We start from the raw sequence: 21,367 nt of genomic DNA on the forward strand, positions 1-21,367 counted from the left end.
TAAGATAAATCATTTACAAATCAAAATTTGTTTTGTTTTTATTACTGGTAACTGTTTTATTAGATTTCCAATTATACAAGAAAATAATATCAAATTGACAACAGAAACAACTAAAAAGAAAAAGGAAATTAGGGAAAAAGAAAATAAATAAAAGTATGTAATATGGGTCACTGCTAGTCTGAAGTTTACTACATTTTTTTTTATTACTATACCCCTATAAAACTCTGAAACATTTCAAATAGTTGGGTTTTTTTTTTTCTAACCTGTTTTTTTTCATTTTCAGTCGACTGTTCTTGCTGTAAGTCACTATTGGTCAAAGTTTGAGACCAACTATAATATTTTGAATTGATAAAAGTTGACCCAAAAAGATAACCTTTCATAATGGACAAAAAGTTGGTCATCTGTTTAGAATCGTTCCTAATTCAGATCAAATATTTACATCATGCCTCTTCTTCCTGTCTGGATCCTGAACGTGATCTGTTCAAACACTTTGACTGTTAAAAAAAAAATCACATTTTATCAGCCATTATTAGTCTATCAGAAAATCAGGAAAAAAAGCATAATTTGGGGGGGGAAAGTATTTTTATTCACAGTGAAAACAAGTCATTTTAAATATATTTTCAAAATATATTAACATCTCACACAGACTTTTTACTTAAGACCACCAGCTGCTTGTAGGGTTAGAAAGGTGGATGACTTTTGGCGAGCAGCTGTTCTTCAATCACTTTCATCACGTAGTAAAGGCTGGAAGACAAAAGTACGCAGCATTTAGGATGACATCTTTCAATCCAACAGTTTTTGGTTCGCGATGTTCTCACCGCGTACGTCCTGTCCTCAGAGCCGTCTGGTCTCTGCCATTCACTGGTGGACAGAATCTTCAGGACGATCAAACCGAAGGCGACGATCAAAACCCCCAATGAGTTCGCCACCACAGCTTCAGGCGGCAGGCTGGAGTACGGCTGAGTCCCGTTGGTTGTTCCTTTTCTACAAAAAACAAAGAAAAAGTTAAAAATAGTAAAATTTTTAGCAAAAAGCAAAATAAGAGAGGTGGCTCTCACAGAACGAAGAAGAGTTTCTCGTTGATGCCAGAGATGCTGGCGGCGATGCTGAGTATCAGGATGCTTCCTCCCAGCCACACGTGGACGGGTTTGAGGAGCTTACGCATCGATAAGGGAGTCCAGGGCAGGAGGAACCCAGCAAAACCTGCTACCCACTGCACAGAGGGGGAAGGGAGAGGGAAAAACGATATACAAATTAATATCCTGGCTTATACACACAAAAAAAATCTGGTTCCTTTGTTTTCTGTTTGTACCTGAAAGGCAAAAAGAGCTGTGGCTGCGATTCCAATCCAGCTGTGCAAAGAATAAAGGTTGGGAATGTTCCCGGCATTGTGGACGTTAAAGACGGCGCAGAGTCCCACGATGGACAGGATCAACGAGAGGAACATCAGCGCCGCATGAAGGATCTTCCAGGGGAGTTTGCTGTGAGCCCAGGTCAGAGGTATACGGTACAACACGGCGCCTACGGGAACAGACGTTCAACCATTTCTGAAAACCGTTTAGTGATATTTAAAATCAATTCAAGCTTAACAGATCAAACATCGATTCATAAAAATATAAATCAATTTATCAAACAAGGCTAAAGTCAGCTAGCTTGATGCTATCGTTTCATAGAATTTCCCATAAGACAGCTAATGCTAGCGCCAGGTCGGCGTAAACATGTATGAATTTTATAAATTTTTTTAAGGAAATATTTTTTAAAGTAACTATTTGTGGTTTAAAACAGTTTTTTGCTCACTCTGTCTTCTTCTTCTTGAATAAGGTGTAATGCTATAGCGTGATCGCCACCTAGTGGCCAAACTGAAACGTCCTCCAGGAGAAGCAGAACAATGTTTACAATGTTAATGATCTGAACATTTTAGTTAGAACTTCTCCTTTAGAGAATCCATGTAACACTGTCAATTAATAAAAAATAATAAATTAATAAAACCATAAAGTAGATTATTAATGCATTTCTAAACAAATGTGTAGCTCAAAATTGAATTGAATTCAAGAATTAAAAAAAATCAGATTCAATTGATTCAGGTTCTTGTGAATCGAATTAAATAGTTTCTGGAAATTATAATCGATACCCAGCCCTAAAAATCCCACTCACATCATCTTTTGATCTGTCGTTTCTAGAAATTCCCCTCTGAGTTGTGACCTGCCATCACCTCTCCATTTACACTCTCCCCCTAGCTTACAGCCCCTCACACCCCAAACGTAACAGCAGTGCAACAAAAATGGCCAGCAACACCGGCCCTTTCTAGCCGTACAGTTTTGAGCCAGACGTCAACAACAATGCTAACGTTAACTCGTCTGTAAGTGGATGCATCGGAATGGAGCTGAGCAGGGAGACGTTGCCCCGCCCATCGCAGTTTCTACATCACAAATGAGAGCTTTTTCAAACAGTATTTGCTCTTGATTCCCAATTTGAATAAAAATATACAAAAAAATGCAATTTTAGTCTTGAATTATTTTATATATGTCTGCCATTATGACAAAAATCTCTCAAGAACATTTGAAAAACCCAATTTTCATTGGATTGGGTCTTAAACTGTCTTAACTCCACTAAAGGCTGAAACCAAAACACTTGTGTATCACTCTAAACAAATGTTATTTACATGAACAAACTAATTTAATATTTGTATTCTTCATTGTGAACTCTTGATGCTGATACAATATCAATCAAATGTTTTTTTTTTTATTATTATTTCATAAAGCTATAATGATAAAGAGAAACTTAATGAAACCCACTAAATAAAAGTAGAAACACATATTAGCCTGAAAGCTTCAGAAATCATTTGTTTTCCCGTCTTCTTAAAATTGTGAATATTAGCTGCTCAAATTGCAAATATTTTCAGTTCAGTTCAAAATATTTATTTCAGACATTTGAAACCTATGTAGAGCAGCAAAATAAGAAAGTATAGAAACAACTAAAATCTGAAAGGGAGTAAGATGAAAAAACCTTATAAATTCTAACTCCTGTACATCATATCAATGTAGTCCTAAACCCAGTAAACCCAAAGTAAAGTTCAGTACCCTAGTTAAAAGTACATTATATTACAACTACACATGTACATCTCATTTCCACAGACACCCACATAAATAACACACTCTCATATTATAAGTATGCTTAGTTACAAATGCTAATGTTTAGTATTTGTTCATATTTATCAATAATCATATTTCTATATTTATACTTAGTTAAACTTGACACTGGTTCAGTTCTAGTTTCACTCCACATATCGAAACACAAAACCTTTTTTTGTTTCTTCGTGCTTTATACATTAGACATTTATTTTTTTTTCCCTGAGACTGTATTTTTCCTCCTTTTTAATAAATAATCTTTGGATATTGGTTGGTAATAAATAGTTTTCTGAGCTGTGGAATACAACGTGCATTTGGAAAAAGAGAACCAGCTTTCTGTTCTTTATTATTAGAAGGACAGTGGAAAGTGTTGTAATAGTATATGTAGATCAAAATAAAACCACTGACAGTTGCTAAACTTCCTCTTTGTAATTCTGCATTCCATTCTATAAAAGGTTTGTCAAGTGACTGATTTCAGATTTCTGATGCCCTGAAAAAATGTTTGAGAAAAAAAACAGGTTTCTATGGATGCAAATAATTCATTAAAGACCCACTCTGAGGCATTTTTCTGATGATTGACGACATTTATAAAGAAAATGAAGCTTAAAATTGCATTTCTGAGCATTTGTTTGTTCAAACTGTTGTGAATCAGGAGCAGAAAAGAATTTGCAGTTTGAAAAAGACTGAATTTGTATTGTAGAAAATGTTCTGCTCTGCTTCATTCATCGACAAATAGCTCCATGAACGTCTTTGTTTTCCTCGTCTGAGGTGGAATCTGGATCCAAACTGTAACAATACTGCTCACCATTTATGTTATGTAATGTGTAAGCTAGCGGAAGAGCGGGTAAACAGAGCATTGGGGAGGGAAAGGGGGATAGGGTCCCGCCCACAACTCAAAGGTGAATTTCTTTCTAAAATAAATCCTGCCGTTTTTCTGCAGAAAAATATAGAAAACTAAAGTTAAATGTTGTCTAAAAACAGTATAATCATGACTAAAACACTACTGGGAACGCTTTTACAATAGATCAAAAGATGTTTAAAATCTTAAAATTAGGACACGAGGGAACGAAACTACTTATAGATCCTTTCCAGCTGTCAGAAAGAGCAAAAGCTCCTTAAAAGTCCTCACCGTTGCCATAGAGCACCACCAGCCCTGTCACCATAAGGACGGGGTGCCAGTTAAACTCCCGGCTGGAGCCATCCCAGGCAAAGCCGCCACGCCACTGGCTGTTCCACACGCACACACAGACGACACAGGCGACACTCAAGCACAGGCACAGGAAGTAGAAGAGGTAGAATATCATCATGGACCTCATGCTGGACGGATCTGAAAACTAAACCCAGAATGAGGAACAGATTAGAGATGGAGGGCATCCAGGAGGCCCGTAAGACTATGAGGTGGTGGTTATTTGCATCTTCAACAGAGAAGGATCCACCTGCTTCCTCTTTGAAGCTTTCACTTATACAAAAAGGAGATAATATTATATTTTCACCATTTTAGTTGGAACTCTAAAAGCTAAAAACAGGAGTTGTTTATCCAAGCATGCCATGTAGGAGAGGTCACGGAACGTACCTGGCGTCGTCCACAGCCGCAGAGACAAGTGACAACACATCAGCAGCAGCAGCAGCAGCCTACACATCATGTGGAGAGAGGGCTTTGTCTCATGACTTCATCAGACCAATCACAGACACTCACGCTGCTCACTTCGTCTTTCTGTGGTCGAGGCCCGATCTCACTTCCACTTGCAGCTGCGTTCAGTTGTTGGAGGGGGAAGCGGCTGGGGGGGCCAGCGGCCTGCATCTGTTGACTGGGAGCCAATCCAGAGGCGAGTTCACATTTCAGGACAAAACACACAAACGTAACAGTTAAAGACGGGTAAAGCTTTACATCAGATGCTGTTTCTCAACACTCATCATCCCCCACAGCTGTGTATCTTTGACTCATCTCCTTTCTAAATTCGGCTGATCAACTGACCAGATGATGAGTCTCATGGTTTAAATCTAGGGTTCCCAAACTACGGCCCGCGGGCCGAATCAGGCCCACCTCCCTGTTTGGCCCGGCCCCCCACACACTATCAGAAACTGATTGTGACCCACATAGAACGTGACTTTTTATTCCACCTTCTGCAGTCAGAACTATGACGGGAGAGGAGAGACTATGGTTAGGTAATGATTCATATTTGACCTATTTTTAAGGCTAATTTGGCGATTAGCTAATATTTCAGCTACGTGCTAGCTGTTTTGGATAATTTTGGACTTTTTCTTAGTTTTTAGGCTAATTTGGCATGTTTTTAAAGTTTAGGTAGATATCACTTCAGACATTTCAGCTATTAGCCTCACCCTTTTTACCTATCAATTTCAGCATTATTAGCTATCAGCACTAGCATCTTCAGTGGCCACATTCAACTAACAGCAATCCCACTAGCATTATTGCAGGTAATGTGATATATATGTATTTTTTATGTTTATTTTTTTTTATTTTCTATGAAGACTACAGAAATGAATTATTTAAAATTTGGCTATGTGTGGCTTTCTGTAAAACCATAATTGTTTATGTTTAGGCTGTGATAGTTACACTTTTTCATATAGCCTACAGACCGACCCCGGCCCCACATCACAGAAGAAAACAGTTAGCTGGCCCTCACAAGAAAAAGTTTGGGGATCCCTGTTTTAAATGAGGTCTAACAGAGCCGTGTGTCGAGAGTGACTCATTACTTAAAAACCCACCGCGATGAAAATTGTGTTTTTTGTGTTTTAAACATGTTCATGTGGCATTTTTACAATGATTGAGAACACAAATTAAGCTCAAAATAGCATCTCTGAGTCTTTCTTAATTTAAATTGTTGCGAATCAGGAGCAGATTAAAAATTCAAGTTTGAAAAAGACTGAATTTGTAATGTAGAAAACATGCTGGGTGGGCTAAAATCTCCATTCTGATACATCCTTTTACAGACAAAAAGATCCATGATCGTCTTTGACAGTAGATCAAAGATGATGGGAGTGGGACTTTAAGTAATCCATGACAACAGAATTTTGTTGTCATTTACTCTAATAGAAATATAAAACATTACCGTACTGTTTTTCTGTAAAACTTTACTTTTATTTTAACTGACAAATGTTACCTACAACCTTTAAATCTTTCTTATTATTACTATATTTGATTTTTTTAAATACAGTTTTGTCTTTACATAATTATTTTGTACTTTTGTTTCTGCTGTTCTGAAAATTAAATATATTGTTGCTCAAAATATTTTTAAAATATGTACATTTCTATATCTCCATATATGTAAAATACAAGCAGAGTACAAATACTTTATCTGTTGAGTTCTGTGATAATTTGGCACAAGGACGTCAGCTTCGTTAGAGTGAGAAAACAGGCAGGTACTGTCATTTTTACTTGTTTCTGTCAAAATATATATTTTTCAAACGCGTTGTTGTAACCTGTATCCCAGGTGCGCATGTGCGACTTCCACTAATGTCACTCTATTCTCGCGAGCAAAAACATCGACGCGGAAATTGTGACATATTTTTTAAAAATTTGTAGCTGGTCTACCTTCTTTACAGACGTTTCTCCTGCAGTTTACTAAAAGTTCAAGTGAAGTGTAAAGGTGAAACAGTTCTGCTGCTCCGGAAGAGTCACTCACCTCGAGCCACTTCCGTGTTTTTGCCGCAAAGTCCTGTGGGATACCTGACCAGACTGATCAGTTTCACCAGCACTCACCACCAAAAGAAAAGGGGTAATTTTTTCTTTTTTTTAGGCAAACTAATTTTAAAAATGTTTCTAAAAGATTAACAACAAATGTTGAATATGTTTTGTTTGCAGTTTAGTTTGTTTTTGTTTTTCCTGCACACATATTTCTTCATGATTTCAAATAAAAGGTAGTAAGGTTTGTTTATTTTTCGCCTCTTGGCCAGGACTCCATTGTAAGATAGATTTCTTAATCTAAATGGCTATTCCTGGTTAAATAAAGGCTTGTAAAAAACATAAATAAAATAAAACTTTTTTGGTGAAGGTTCTCGTTTTTCTAGGTGACGTTGTCTTAAAGTTAAGTCATCACTCAGACTGATGAAGCCACTTGGATGAACACTTCAAGAAAAAACGAATTCCAGATGCCATGATTTAACTTCAAGGTGGTTAAAGTTAGTAGTGAAACTGTTTTAAGGACTCTCTGAGTAAAAAAATTGCATCGACATTTTTTTTTTCTAGAAGCCATAAAGACAACAATTCATTTTCATATAACAGCAGGTGGGCTGCACGGTGGCGCAGTGGTTAGCGCTCTCGCCTCACAGCGAGAAGGCCCCGGTTCAAATCCCGGCTGGGACCTTTCTGTGTGGAGTTTGCATGTTCTCCCCGTGCATGCGTGGGTTTTCACCGGGGACTCCGGCTTCCTCCCACCGTCCAAAAACATGCTTCATAGGTTAATTGGTGACTCTAAATTGCCCCTAGGTGTGAATGTGAGGGTGGATGTGTGTGTGATTGAGGCCCTGAGACAGACTGGCGACCTGTCCAGGGTGTACTCCGCCTTCACCCATCAGTAGCCGGGTTAGGCTCCGGCACCCCGCGACCCCGAAAGGGAAGAAGCGGTCAGGAAGATGGATGGATAACAGCAGCTATGATAGTGATATTTTCAGTACTGATACTTTGGTGTCTGCTGAGGCAGAAACAGGCCTTTGTGCTGGACATTTACCAACCCAGTGACCTTGTGGGAAAGTGTCTGACTTAAACTGAAAAGTTGTGAGTTCAAATCCACAGTTAAGTCATACAATAAATGTAACAGGTCAAATGCAGAGAACAAATTTATGCAGCTGTGTGAAAAACTAATACCTGAGTAGTGCTGCTACAAACAATTGTTTTAATAGTTGACTAATCACCAATTATTTTTTCTGATTAGTCGACTAATCGGGTCGTGCACAAACTGGATGCAAAGCACACATCTTAACCATTATTAGCTTTAAACTACCTAAAAATTTGATATATAGCATTGCCTGTGATAATGTTAGTGTGAATGCTGTAAGCTGAGTTTGAACACTTAGGATGCTAGTGCTGATAGTTGAAGATGCTGAAATTGATAGCTGCAATCACTGAAGCTGATAGCTAGAAACGCTGAAGCTGATAGCCAGCTAAAATATTAGCTAAATGCCAAATTAGCCTAAAATACTAAAACATAAAGCCTAAGTTAGTCAAAACTGCTAGCATGCAGACTTTGCAAACTCCAAAATAGCCTAAAAAAAACTGAAAAAATGAAGTTGATAGCTAAAAACAGTGATGCTAATAGCCATCTAAAATATTAGTTAAATGCAAAATTAGCCTAAAAAAATTGGAAAACAAAAAGCCTAAATTAGCCAAAATAGCTAGCATGTAAGTGAAATATTAGCTTAACTCATAGCTTAAAAAACAAAACAAAAAAAAAATAGCCAAATTAGCTAGCATGTAGCTAACATATTAGCTAAACTCCAAATTAGCCTAAAAAACCTTAATAAATGTCAAAATCGTCCAAAAAGTTAGCATAATGCCATTGTAACTTTTAACTTTACTGCACTCTGGCTCCATATGATATAGAGTAACGACTAGTCGACAGTTAAATTAGTTGTCGACTATTTTAATAGTCAATTAATTTTCACTTAGTCGACTAATCGTGGCAGCCTGAGACATCTCTCTTCATGTGCTGAGTCACTGAGCTGCCAGTTCCTTCCTGAACGTAAACCTTCATTTCTCCTGCCACGCAGACGGCTGCTAACACTCTCAGTGAACATCAGTCTGATGGATGACTGTGTGAGCCGTGACAGCAAAGGGATCACCCGAATGTGATACCTTCATTAAACACTGCCGCTTTGAGGCCTCACTGTAGAGCTGGCGTTTGTCTGAGCTGACAGAAACCGCGAACCCTTCAGCTTTCATTAGCACCAGATTAGAAAACCATACCTGTCTTGATCTTAAATAAACTGCCAGTGAGGTGAAGCGCACTGATTAGACGAGCGGATGAAAGCGGAGTAAACGAGGCAGCAGGATGCTGATGTGATTTTCAACTGAAGGAAAGACAAACACTCAAGTAGACTTATGCAACATTAATTGGAGCTACATGATTGCATTGCAGAAAGAAACGTGAGGATTTTATGAGCACCACAGGGTCTAGTCTCAGTTAAAAGAAGTTAATTCCCTGAATTTGACTGAACATTAAATGAAAGATCATCTTTGTAAAGCTTTTTTTATTAAATATATTTACATGTTAAGTATATTTTTCATTTTATTTGCAATAATTTTAATTTATTTCAGTTTATTTATAGTTTAGAACAAGAAGTAACTCAAAAGAGAGACGTTAAACTAAATTAGATTATAACCCCCTGTTAGTTCAGTCAAGAATAATACCACATGTTGCCAAAAAAAAAAAAATCAATCATTAAATTAAGAATTAATAGATTCATGGACAGCAAAGAAAACTCCCAGTTCATCCTAAATTGATAGTGACTAAACTATTTCTCATACATTTGAGAGGGAAGCGAGTAGACTGTGAATACATCTTTAACCACTTCCCTAAATATAGCTGCTCTTTTATTTGACCAGAGGGTGCAGAAGTGGGCACGATAAAGCAGAACCACTACTAATGCGGATGTTGAATCTATCTATCCAATGTCGTTGAGTTGTGAGGGTTCATTTTTGCGTACATTTTCCACAGATTCTTAAAAAAAGGCCCCCAGCAGCACACGCTCATACATGCAAGCATGCATTCCTGCTCCACACCTTCACTTTGAGATCAAACTTTAGGGGATTCCTGCTGTCAGGTGGGACCACACCTGTACCATGTGGAAAAATCACATGGTACAGTAACCAAGGCAACGTTAGCCCAGGAACACAAAACACCTCAGTTGTTTTGCGGCCTGTGACACATTCTTGGATCAGGTCCACTCAAGTATGAAACAGTGATTATGTTTATGTATAAAAGCATGTTAGAAATCTGCAAACGGAATCATCCGGAAGCAAAACTGGTTCTGGACCCTAAATCTCTTGATGTTTTATTTTGTGCATCTTAAAAATATTTAAAATACTGTAATCTAAAGGAAAAGAGTAAATTAATTACATATAGGGCACATATAAACACAAAAAAGGGTTTTGTGTTTATATGTGGAGTAAGGCTTCACTTAAAACAATGTCCAAACAAAAAGGAGCTTAATTACAAATAAATAAATATGATTATTGATAGATATGTATATAGAAGACATGAACTGTAGTACTGTATGTAAATATTTATAAATATATCCATTAAAATCTTGTGGGAATGTACTTGATTGTGTTTATACTAGGGCCGGGAATTGATTTAAAAAAATTAACTTATTAATTGCTAACCTGGGAAAAACTTAATCGTGATTTTTTTTTTTTTTTGTTACATTATTTTCTGACCACCTATTATCTGAAAATAAAGACAAAATGAAATCACACACAAAACTGCACATTTAGAACATTTATTTTTAATTCAAATCAATTGATTAAAAAATCTCAGATTATTCACACTTTTGTGTCGTGATAAATCCCAATTATCACAATGTTTTAAGGGGTAAATTTGATAACAACATGCAGCTTTTGAATAAAGAGAAAGATTTTTCCTTCATTTTTACTGTCTGGAATGTTTAAATTAATGCTTAAATTTATCAGGTGTTAACTCAGAAGTGTAATTTGTGAGCATGAAACATCAGCGGTACGATGAGCAGAACTCTAAAACTTTTATGTCTGCAGATGTTGACAAATGCCAAGTTACTAAAAACAATTGGCTAGCCAAAACAGCTAGCATGTAGCTAAACTTCACAATATCCTAAAAATCTAATATCCTAAACATCAGGTCATCAATAATAATGAAATAAAATGATCTGGAGGGCCGGATAGAATTACTAGACCAGGGGTGGCCAACCCTGGTCCTCAAGAGCCTCAACCCTGCCTGTTTTCCAGCCCTCCCTGGACTGCTTGATGCTGACAACCTAAATCAGGTGTGTTCAGCTAACCAGGATGTGGAATTACTTGAGTCAGCTAATCAGCAACAAGCTGGTCAGGGAGAGCTAGAAAACAGGCAGGGTTGAGGCTCTTGAGGACCAGGGTTGGCCACCCCTGTACTAGACTTTGACACGTCCTTTAGATAGTGGATTTACTGAGTGTAGTAATTGGAAGCCTTTACTTCCTGTCACCCCTGTTTACAATATTTATTGTATTTTTTGTCCCATAATGTATTTTTCCAAAAATAAAATGTATTTTAGCGCATTATTAATGTTTTACAAAAAAAAGTAAATAGGTCAGAATATGGAGGCTTCAAATATTCTATATTTGAGCATAAAAAAAATCATTTACACACGAATAAATCACATATTAGCTTTAAGCTTTCAATTGAAAGAAAAAGCTGAAATAATTGAAAAGTCCAATCTCTTAAAATCATGAAAAGAGACAATTTTTCACTTTTTTTTTGAAAGTTTCAAATTTTAATGCTGTAATGCAACACAAAATACACATTACTCCAAGCATTCTTACAAAAAGAAAATGAATGCATTAAAAAAGCAATTTCTCGAGTCAAGTTGAGAACTTGAACAGAAAAAATGTCAGATTTCAACTTCAGTACCAAAATGAAAATTGTGCTCAATACAGATTATGAAAGGAGTTTGAAAATGTAACTCTGTTCACTTTTCAAAAGGTAGTGCAACACTATGGGTACATTTAAAGAACTGCAGTTGTTTGCATCAAAACATTTGAATAAATATTCACACCGGTCCCTTTAGGATTTGGCTTTCACATTTCTGTCATCTGAGCAAGAAGCAAAAAAAGTGATCTCATAAATATCATATAAAAATACACTGTTTTTAAATAAAAAATACGGTGATAAGTGAGCTGTCTGTTGGATTCTGAGGTGATGGGTGTTACGTCTTATTATTTAACGGATTAAACGGGAAAGCAGGAGGTTTGTCTGAAACGTGCCGACAGTGAGAGGCAGCTTAACAGCACTTTTAACCAGATGGATGTTCAAAATAGTAGCTTCTAGTTTAGTAAAACGCCTATCTAGCATCAGAGCATTCTGTGTAAAGGTTTGTGTTAATACAATAAGCAACAGTTGAGAGAAAAGGATAAAAAAAAAAGGAACAGCAACAATTTCCTGAGATTTCAGTGACAGTTTTATAAAACTGAGAAGTAAATCACCCTGAATGCCGTTTTGGTTTTTGGACAGTGTAGCAAGCCGCCCTCAAATTCCTTCTACAAAGTGTGTCTAATCTGTTCTTTAACAAAACCTCCCAAAAGCCAAAAACAGCTAAACCTGCCACCACTATAAACATTTGATGAAGTTTAACGTCTGTGATGGGACTTTTCTGTGGCCGCAGTCGCTCACATTAACCACCAAAACTTGTTTCAACCACACCGAGGAAGGCCACTCTCAGCGTGACTGTCAGGTTATTCCTGTTTTACCTCCAAAAAATGATTCATTCAGCAACATATCACAGATGATAAACTGCTTTTGACTGGTGCCAGGAAACACAACAAAACAAAAATACAACTCCTATCAACTTACAATGTAATAACAGAGCAGTCAGAGCCGAATGATCCCTGACTGAAGATTGAGAATAAACATTGAGAGCCATAGTAATACTTTCAGTAAGGTTGTACCAGTCAGGCTACAAATGAAGATGCTTTGGCTTCATCCTTAAAGTATATCTTTGGACTCTGTGTAGTATTGACCATTGTCCAGAACCTTCTTCATGATCTTCTCAGCCGTTCTCCTCTGGTTTAGGTCGACCAACACTCTTAGCAGTTCGTTCAGACTCGCCTTTTTGCCTTCTCGCTCCACCCAGGAGTTCAGGAGCTCGTGGATCCTGTCGTCATAGGGAAGGCCTTCCTTGCTTTTGATGGCGTTGTCCGTAAATTCAAGGCGCCGGAAGAACTTCTTGTGAAAATCTACATCTAATTCTTCAAAAAACTCGAAACAACTGCGTAACGATTGTTCTCCTGCAAACAAACAAACAAAAAAGTGTTTTAACACCAAATGAAAGGATTTTTACAGTTGAATTTAATATTTCAAATTCACTTGCACTGAAATGAAAAAGGGAAAGTACTCTACCGTTCACAGGAATGAGTGTTGGGAGTTCCTCTTCTTCCTGTAACTGAAGAAGAAACGATGCTCTTTAGGTCCAAGTTGACTCTTTTTGCTCTGTTTACTCTGAACCAACTTGAGGTCACAAATAATAAATAAAACAAAAAACATTTAAAAAATCTAGAGACTTTTTTGTATTAAAGTTGAGTTTTGGAGGAAAAGTTTCAGTGCTCCATACTGCCACCTACTGTGTACCACCTGAAACGGACGCTTGAAGCTGTGATAGTAGGGGCTTTTTTATGTGAAGTGGCTGCAGATTTAAAATGAACTGAAAATTTGTTGGATCCGATTTTTTAAGAAGTGCTGAGGCGCCAAAAAATTACAGTTCAAAACAGGTGAGGAAGAAACTAGGGCTGGGCTAATAAAATCAATAAACTGATTTGAGCTTAACAGATCAATAATCGATTCATAACATTATAAATTATTTTAGCACATAAAGCTAAAGTCCGCTAGCTTGATGCTAACGTCTAATGGAATTTCCCATAGGATGGCTAATGCTAACGCTCAATCGACCTAAACACACATTACTGATTTTTATAAACTCACAGACCTGAATTTTACAAACTCTTTTAAGGAAATATTTTTTAAAGTAACAATTTGTGGTCAAAAGCACAGTTTTTTTTACTCATTCTTTCTTCTTCTACTGGAATAAGGTGTACTGCTATAGCGTGATCGCCACCTAGTGGCCAAACTGAAACGTCCTCCAGGAGAAGCAGAACAATGTTTAGAATGTTAATGATCTGAACATTGTAGTTAGAACTTCTTCTTTAGAGAATCCATGTAACACTGGATGATATTAACAATCTCATTATTTTACTGATACATTTACAGTATGTGAACTGGATCAGATTAAATTAAATATATTCAAAACATATAGTAGATTACTAATGTATTCCTAACAAATGTGTATAAATGTGTAAACTCAAAATAAAATTGAATTGAATTAAAAAAAAAAAAAAAAATCCAAATTGAATCGTGTCAGGCTTTTGTGAATCAAATCGGATCGTTTCTGGAAATTATAATCAATCCCCAGCCCTACTAAGAACATAATTTTAGCTACAAAAACCATGAAAGTAATTAGAAATTGATCTCCAACTTCTAAGCATCTTGTAGTTATGGTTCCTTCCATGTTAAGATAAATTCCTCCAGATTAACAAACTAAATTCACAATTTACTGTTCAGATTATTTCCACCATTTATTTAAATGGTTAATTATTTTAATACAGTGTGAATAAAAACAAACAAAATCGTCCTCCTACTGTTGATAGGAACTTTAGAATCCAGAGACAACAGAGATTTTATCCAGCACGTCATTCAAAACAATCTCTCCAACTGTGTGCGGTTTGTTCACAAAGCATCAGCAGTAGAGGTAAAACAGATAAACCGGATCTAGTTTTGTGGGTTTGAACTTGCACTGCGCTGAGAATGTTTTGATCAGGTTTTCTCAACATTTTTCCCCAAATATTGAAGTGCTGATTTTTCCTGAAACTGCAGTGAAAATGTGTCTCACCGAGACTGAGATCAGAGGAATGCTGCCATTTCTGCCGTAATCCTGGAGGACACATGGAACAGAAAAATAAGCATGTATTAGAGTTAAAGTGATCCTCGGCGTTTAAACAGAATTATTGTTTCCTGTCAGATGATTTGTTTTTTTGCTGCCAAAACTCCCAGCGAGTTACTCACCGTTTGTGGCACTTTGGGAGAGGCTCCGGAAGGGCCTGAAAGCAGGAAATAAAAAAAAAAGATGATTCAGCGGCAAAGAAGGAATCCCCTCAAGTCCCAAACAGAAAGCAATTTTACCTCAGTAGCAAACTTCTTCCTCTCATTATGTTATATTATTTATTTGGTGAAACCAAAGAAACGAATCTGGATCTATGTTCCCCATTCCTGCCCCTTGGTTTATTCCTGAACTCCGGACATAACAGAAGACGTGTTTAACTCACTATGAGGACTATAATCATATGCAGTAAATCAGTTTACTACTCAAGTCTCATCAGCACTAATCAGGAGACTCGAAGAGTCTGTTTTCATTTCCCTCTCATCTGTAATTTCAGAGCCTCACTTCTGTCGATCCTTCTCTCCTCCTTCACTCTATTCCCCTCAACTCTCTGACTTTCTCCAGTGTTCCACATCCCCGATGCTTCTGCAATCTCACATCTTCTCTACAGATCCAAGCCCTTCACATTTCTGCTGGATCCCCTCCCAACAGCTTTGGCTGAATCATGCTAATCTCATCTCTGTGCCTCTGTACCACTATCTCCACTGGCTTTGTTCTTCTTTTTGGTTTGTTTGTTTACATGTAAGATGTTGATCAATAAAAGAAATAACGCTAAAAAAAAGGTGTGATGAAATATGAAAAAAAAAAAAGAAAAACATTAGAATTGACACAAGGGCTTGGACAATATTTCAATGCAATTTACCAAAATACACAGTATTCCTTCTCTATGATGCAGTTCACCTTTCAATGTCACTGGTTTTGTTTAGAACATTTTTTTTTCCAAAATAGCCTTAAAAACTGAAAGAAAGCATAAATTACCCAAAACAGCTAGCATGTAGCTGAAATATTAGCTAAGCTCCAAAACTGTCTAAAAAAATCTTGGTAAATGTCAAAATAGTCCACTAAGCTAGCAGAATAACTATTTTAAAATCGTAACTTATTAACATAATCATGAATAATCAAAAGGCAGGAATATTATTCCAGAATAAATCAACTTAAACCTTAAGTATCTTTCAATATTTTACGCTCCATAGAAATATATTTTTTCAAAATTCTATAAGTTAAAAATAAGCACAAAATAACATCAGGCCATTAATAACAATAAAATAAAATGATCTGGAGGGCCGGGCATAATTACCCGGAGGGCCGGATCCAGCCCCCGGGCCTTGACTTTGACATGTGAACGAAACCCTTTCCAATCACACACGTCCCCCAATCACATCAGGTGTGCCCCAAGGCTCTATCTTGGGACCCTCACCCCATCTTAATTATTTATACATATGAACATGTAAACATAAAGACAATATTGTTTGCAAATTGAACTCCCACTTCTTCACAGTTGAGACCCAAATATGTCTTTCCGAAGTTTGATTTGAATAACAGTTTATAATTTGAATAACTTCCAATACAAACAGATTTATGTGAAATAAAATGAAATTACCAAGAACATTTTAAAAAGGCATCAGAGCAAGAAGTGAGAGCCACTTAGCTCTCTGTAGAAGGGATTTTGGCTTCTATTAGAGGTTTATGGGATTTTGGCTTCTTGGAGCCAGCGAGTACTTCCTATTTGGAATGCTAAGGGGGGAGGAGACACTCAGTCCAGTTCTCATATACAGTCATTGGTCCTGAAACTCCAGAAAATTCAAATTCCAGGAAATGAAGAGAAATTCAGTATTATCCTCCTAGCATCTGGCTGCTACCTTTAGGTCAAACCATCTCCATGATTTCCATGATTGATTTGGTTTACATGGGATGTTCTTCCTGACTCAATTCTCTGCTTTTACTGACACTTTACCTGGACTGTCACACAACAGCTCTAGAATGTGCCCTATTTATTTATCAGTGGCAAAACATAAAACAATTAGCGGTAAAAAGATGAAAAATAAATTAAAAGTTGTTTTTCTTATAGTTTAGGGGAGGTCTTTTACTTTCAGTGAAGGGAATTCTGGAAATTATAGTATACAGAAACAATAAACTTAAATATTTATTGAACCTTTGCTCAATCCTTCTTTTGTTTGAACTTGTTTTTCTGGGTTGCACGTGTCAATGAGTCACCGCTACATACGTCAAAGTCGGCGTTATCACCTGAAATAATTCCTGTGTTTTCATTAGTTGGGATGAGTCAAAAAGAAGAGCGGGGGAATTCAGAGCTGCTTGTTCTAAGTGTTGACAACTTTCTATGAATTCCTTTAGAGCCGTTTGAATGGGGTGATGACATCCTACAAGATCATGTGACTCTAAATGCACTTTACATGTTTGAATCAATAAAACCACAGTTTTAAATAAGGTTTTGCTCATTTTTGGGGGCATTTTTTCAGCAAAAGTTGATTTTAAGCCACAATTGAGTGTTTTTTTTTTATATTTACTTACCTCTACATCCATATTTCTTCTTGTATATGGCAAATATTACTCCAGCAACCAAAAGTACCACAGCGACTACCACGATGGAGGCAATAACTGTAGCATCTGGTAAGAGAAAGATGTGTATAAAAATGATATCAAAATAGGTCTGCACACCTCTCTAAGCTTCAATCAAAACACTACCTGAGGAGGTTTCAGTCTTGGGGTGGATTTTCTTGCACACCGTGTCGCTGGTGGAGGTGCAGTTCCTCACCGTCCTCTCGTCACTTTTACACCTATTTTGATGGAAGGAAAATGTGCAAAAAAGTCAATAAAACAAGGCCGTCACGAAAGCTGTCAACGACTAATAGATGTGACAAAATCAATCACTCAATTTGAACCACACTTACGTCAAACACTTCCTGCAGACTTCACATGCCTCGTCAGGATTACAAAACCTTCCTGCTTTGCATCGACATTTAGTGTTCTGGGTGTTGGTGCACGGTTCAGCCACTTCCTGGTCTGAGAGAGACAACCATGGGTTCAAAGACTGCCAAGAGAAAACAAACGATGTGAGGGTGTCAAAGAGAATTACCTGGACCACACTTTGCACAGTCAACACACTTTGTTAAGTGGTTGTCGTGCTCGGTGAACGTCCCTAAGGCGCACTCCTCACATGTCCCCTTCTGTCCTGAGGTGGTGCAAGCTGATTTCAGGGATGTGCCTGAAACACACGTGCACAAACTATTACCCAGTATTATCTATATAAACACTACAAACTGAGGAGCAACACACTTCAATATACATGCAAAAGGATTTGTGTTTCAATTTGTTAGGTAATAACAATGTATTAACCTTATTTTCTCTCATACATTTTGTTATATCCAAAGATTGTCTTATAGTAGTTAAACTTAATCATGAATGATATATGAACTGAGCTGCTATAATGTCCCAGACTCTACAAACTGTGAGGATTTTTTGCTGTTTAAGTGTATCACATAAATAGTTATAAAAACAAGATTTAAAAAAATACAAAACAACCAATCAGCCTGAAATGTTTAAATACTTTCCAAAATTTAACCTTTTCTGCATTTAAACTTAAAAAAAACAACATTGCTGAGGCCCCTGTGGCCACAAAAGGACGTTTTTAATTTCACTCAAAGTAAAAAAAAATCATAAAATAACTTTTGAGCTTTGAATATGTGGCAAGTTATTCAATAGGGATGTTCCGATCAGTATCCGTAGACTCCAAATCTGATACTTTTGTAAAACTTCAAAAAATGAACAAATTTAATAAATACACTGATGTTGTTTCATGTTTTAATTAACCTAATTTTAATCATTTGACACTTAAACTGAGTCCTTCTGTGAAGAGGTTTCAATTATCAAGCAAAAACAGTGCGACTATTAACTAGTAAAAATAGGTGATAATCATAGAGCTGGGCGATAAGGCCAAAAAAAAAAAAAAATCTAATCTCTGATCTTTTCATTTCAAATTCGATTTTAATAGATTTTTTTTCCCCTCCCCATTTTTACTTTCTTTAAAAAAGGTTACAAATGACAGAATATTTTTAACTACTGTTTCATTTTTATATTTCTTTTGGAAATTGATTCAAAGACAAAGTGCAACTAAAAACAAGCAGTAAAAATGTTTGAAGAACAATGCACCCACTGTTTTGTGAACTACCGCTGGCTTAAGCATCTGATAAAGAAAAAGGATTCAATCAGTCGGTAGAGCAATTATGGTGGCAACAGCCTTCAAACTGATGTTGATGATGTTGCTGAGTGGCTTGATGCTCCCGTTTGAAGTCCCAACCTCAGTGACCAAAATTGAGTTTTTGACTCACCAGTTAAGGCCAGTAGATAAAAGAAAATCTAAATATATATTTTACAGGCCAAATTATTCAATTATTTTACCAAGAAATGTATGTGTTATTAAAAAAATAATTGTTTTCAGCTCAACACCAGCTCTGTAATGCAACAATTAAACTACTAATAGCACAAAGTGGATTCATGTCTGGTATTAGTACATTTATAAAATACAGTTTTTTATAAATGTCCTATGAATTAATGTTGTTGTATTTATACGCCTCGTCTTAAAAATTGCCCGACTTAGAACCAATGTTCTGTGTTTACATATAGGAGACACAGGAACAGCTCATTAGCATTAGCACTAGTGCTGCCACAAACGATTATTTTAATAGTCGACTAATCACCGATTATTTTTTCCAATTAGTCGACTAATTGGGTCATGCACAAACTGGATGTAAAGCACACATCTTAACCATTATTAGCTTTAAACAATCTAAAAACTAGATATATTGCATTACCTGCAATAGTGCTAGTGTGAATGCTGTGAGATGAATTTGGCCGCTGAAGATGCTATTGACGATAATTGAAGATGCTGAAATTGATAGCCAGCTAAATTATTAGTTAAATGCCAAATTAGCCAAAAAAATACAAAAAAAGCTTACGTTAGCTAAAACAGCTAGCATGTAGCAGAAATATTAGCTAAACTCTAAATTAGCCTAAACAAACTAAAAAAAAATTCAAAATAGTCCAAAAAGTTAGCAGAATGCCATTATAACTTTAAAATTTACTACACTCCGATTATATAAAGTAACAACTAATCGACTATTAAATTAGTTGTCGACTATTTTAATAGTTGATGAGTTGTTGGATTAGTCGACTAATTGTGGCAGCCCTATTTGACAGTCCTTTTTTTTTTTTTAAAATATCTTTGTGGGTTTTTGTTTGCTTCATTTGCTGTCAGTTTTAAATATTTAGAGTCCTTGAGCGCGTAAATCCTAACCTGTGAATATCTCGGTACAGAACTGTTTTAGTGCTCAAACCAGTGTCACATTCTGCTGCACTTTAGTGCAATACATGTCTCGATGCAGACTTATTCTAGGGCATTTATTTGAAATAATAAGCTTTGAAAATTTAGTGCTGATCATTTTAAGTATAAAATAAATCTACGATCCATAATTGGAATACATCAGTGAAACTACATGATTTCCAATCATGTGATCAGGTTGGGGTATCCACCTTCAAACCAGTTTTATTCAAATAGTAATTATAAATTCCCTTTAAGCTTCCACTTTCTCAGTTTTTCCATATATTTTGCATAGCTTACCGGATTCACAGTTCAAACAGCAAATGTTGCCGTTCGGGTACTCGTTCTCTCCACAGGAGCCAGACTGTCTTGCCCTTCGGACCATCAAACCAGGCAGGCGGTACGTCGCTGTCAATGGGATGAAATATGCAAAACATCCCACCGAAACCTATGGAAAAGAATCAAAACATTACAGCGCAGCAAAAACCTTCATGCAGGCATTCTGTCTGTATAGACATAGCAATAAAAGTCAAGGCTTGTGTGTTTTATTGATTATTTCTTTGTTGCTGCACTTCTTTTTGACTATAATTTTTACTGTTTATTTCTATTAATTGTTGCAACATATATATATATATATATATATATACACACATGCATATATACACACATATATATATAAACATCAGTGGGATGAGCAGCATAGTCGGGTGGGTTGCACACAAAGAAAAAAAAAAGCAAAACGGTTGATAAAGAGGGGTTTAGAACTGTTTGGCAATCAAACATTGCACTTTTAACACTTATAAAGTGGGTTCTTTCTCAACTCGCAAGGAGACGACAAACAAGTGTTCATTCATGGGTGTGTAAAGGCTCCCTCACACCTGATGCATCCGGTGAGGCATGATGAGTCAGGTTTATTACAGTCAACATTGCTCAATGTCTTACATTTTACTGCCGGCTCCTAAAAGATAGAATACTGTTTTTTTTGGTACATACAGACTTGTTATCCAAACAACACTCACTGAAGCCTAACTTTTAGTTGTTTGCAATATTGTTGTGATCTCTATGGATACACGTCTGAGTCAGTACGACCTACAGGTGTTTCGTTTTCTTGCAAATATGATTCAGATTTGATGACGCATTTTACACAAATGCATGAATGCACCTGAGCAATGTTTTCAACTTTCAGGAATGAATTTTGTAACGCTCTAAAGTAATTGTGACATCAACAAGA

General features: G+C 36.6%; 2 protein-coding genes and 1 long non-coding RNA gene across 7 annotated transcripts in view; 1 reads left to right on the forward strand and 2 right to left on the reverse strand.

Annotated features, from left to right (window-relative positions):
* Positions 1 to 563: 563 nt before the first annotated feature.
* On the reverse strand, positions 564 to 6,898 carry LOC112148679 (cytochrome b ascorbate-dependent protein 3). 5 transcript variants are annotated; one of them, XM_024275952.2, is made up of 8 exons: positions 6,682 to 6,718; positions 4,834 to 4,936; positions 4,702 to 4,760; positions 4,258 to 4,462; positions 1,313 to 1,521; positions 1,059 to 1,213; positions 819 to 984; positions 564 to 744 (listed from the first exon to the last, which is right to left on the reverse strand). In XM_024275952.2, exons 4-8 carry the CDS (start codon positions 4,442 to 4,444, stop codon positions 718 to 720), a joined length of 744 nt encoding a protein of 247 aa, XP_024131720.1. In that variant the 5' UTR covers positions 4,445 to 4,462; positions 4,702 to 4,760; positions 4,834 to 4,936; positions 6,682 to 6,718; the 3' UTR covers positions 564 to 717. The 5 variants fall into 5 exon arrangements, with proteins under 5 accessions (XP_024131720.1, XP_024131719.1, XP_024131715.1 ...); XM_024275951.2 differs by lacking the exons at positions 4,702 to 4,760; positions 6,682 to 6,718 and adding an exon at positions 6,773 to 6,898; XM_024275947.2 differs by lacking the exons at positions 4,702 to 4,760; positions 6,682 to 6,718 and adding an exon at positions 6,773 to 6,898 and having other exon boundaries at positions 4,825 to 4,936.
* LOC118599177 lies at positions 6,758 to 15,616 on the forward strand. The gene is made up of 2 exons (XR_004948474.1): positions 6,758 to 6,865; positions 15,298 to 15,616. It is a non-coding gene; the product is annotated as an uncharacterized LOC118599177 (long non-coding RNA).
* hdr (hematopoietic death receptor) overlaps positions 11,558 to 21,367 on the reverse strand; it is a 12,262-nt gene continuing 2,452 nt past the window's right edge. Inside the window, exons 2-10 of the mRNA XM_024275945.2 lie at positions 20,437 to 20,584; positions 17,896 to 18,024; positions 17,711 to 17,822; positions 17,505 to 17,596; positions 17,331 to 17,426; positions 14,927 to 14,961; positions 14,754 to 14,795; positions 13,211 to 13,253; positions 11,558 to 13,098 (exon numbers count right to left, since the gene is read on the reverse strand). Coding sequence (XP_024131713.1) covers positions 12,797 to 13,098; positions 13,211 to 13,253; positions 14,754 to 14,795; positions 14,927 to 14,961; positions 17,331 to 17,426; positions 17,505 to 17,596; positions 17,711 to 17,822; positions 17,896 to 18,024; positions 20,437 to 20,584 — 999 coding nt within the window. The 3' untranslated portion in view covers positions 11,558 to 12,796. The remainder of the gene's footprint in view (positions 13,099 to 13,210; positions 13,254 to 14,753; positions 14,796 to 14,926; positions 14,962 to 17,330; positions 17,427 to 17,504; positions 17,597 to 17,710; positions 17,823 to 17,895; positions 18,025 to 20,436; positions 20,585 to 21,367) is intronic.

The sequence above is a fragment of the Oryzias melastigma genome, linkage group LG9, assembly GCF_002922805.2.
Source record: "Oryzias melastigma strain HK-1 linkage group LG9, ASM292280v2, whole genome shotgun sequence".
In the NCBI taxonomy this organism is placed as follows: Eukaryota; Metazoa; Chordata; class Actinopteri; order Beloniformes; family Adrianichthyidae; genus Oryzias; species Oryzias melastigma.

Excerpts from the sequence above, each read along its gene's own strand:
- LOC112148679 (XM_024275947.2), bottom strand. The coding sequence starts at position 4,929 with ATGCAGGCCGCTGGCCCCCCCAGCCGCTTCCCCCTCCAACAACTGAAC. Across the intron at positions 4,463-4,824 it reads AGAAAGACGAAGTGAGCAGC|TTTTCAGATCCGTCCAGCAT; the intron begins GTGAGTGTCTGT and ends TTCTGGGTTTAG. Across the intron at positions 1,522-4,257 it reads GGTGGTGCTCTATGGCAACG|GCGCCGTGTTGTACCGTATA; the intron begins GTGAGGACTTTT and ends CTGTTCCCGTAG.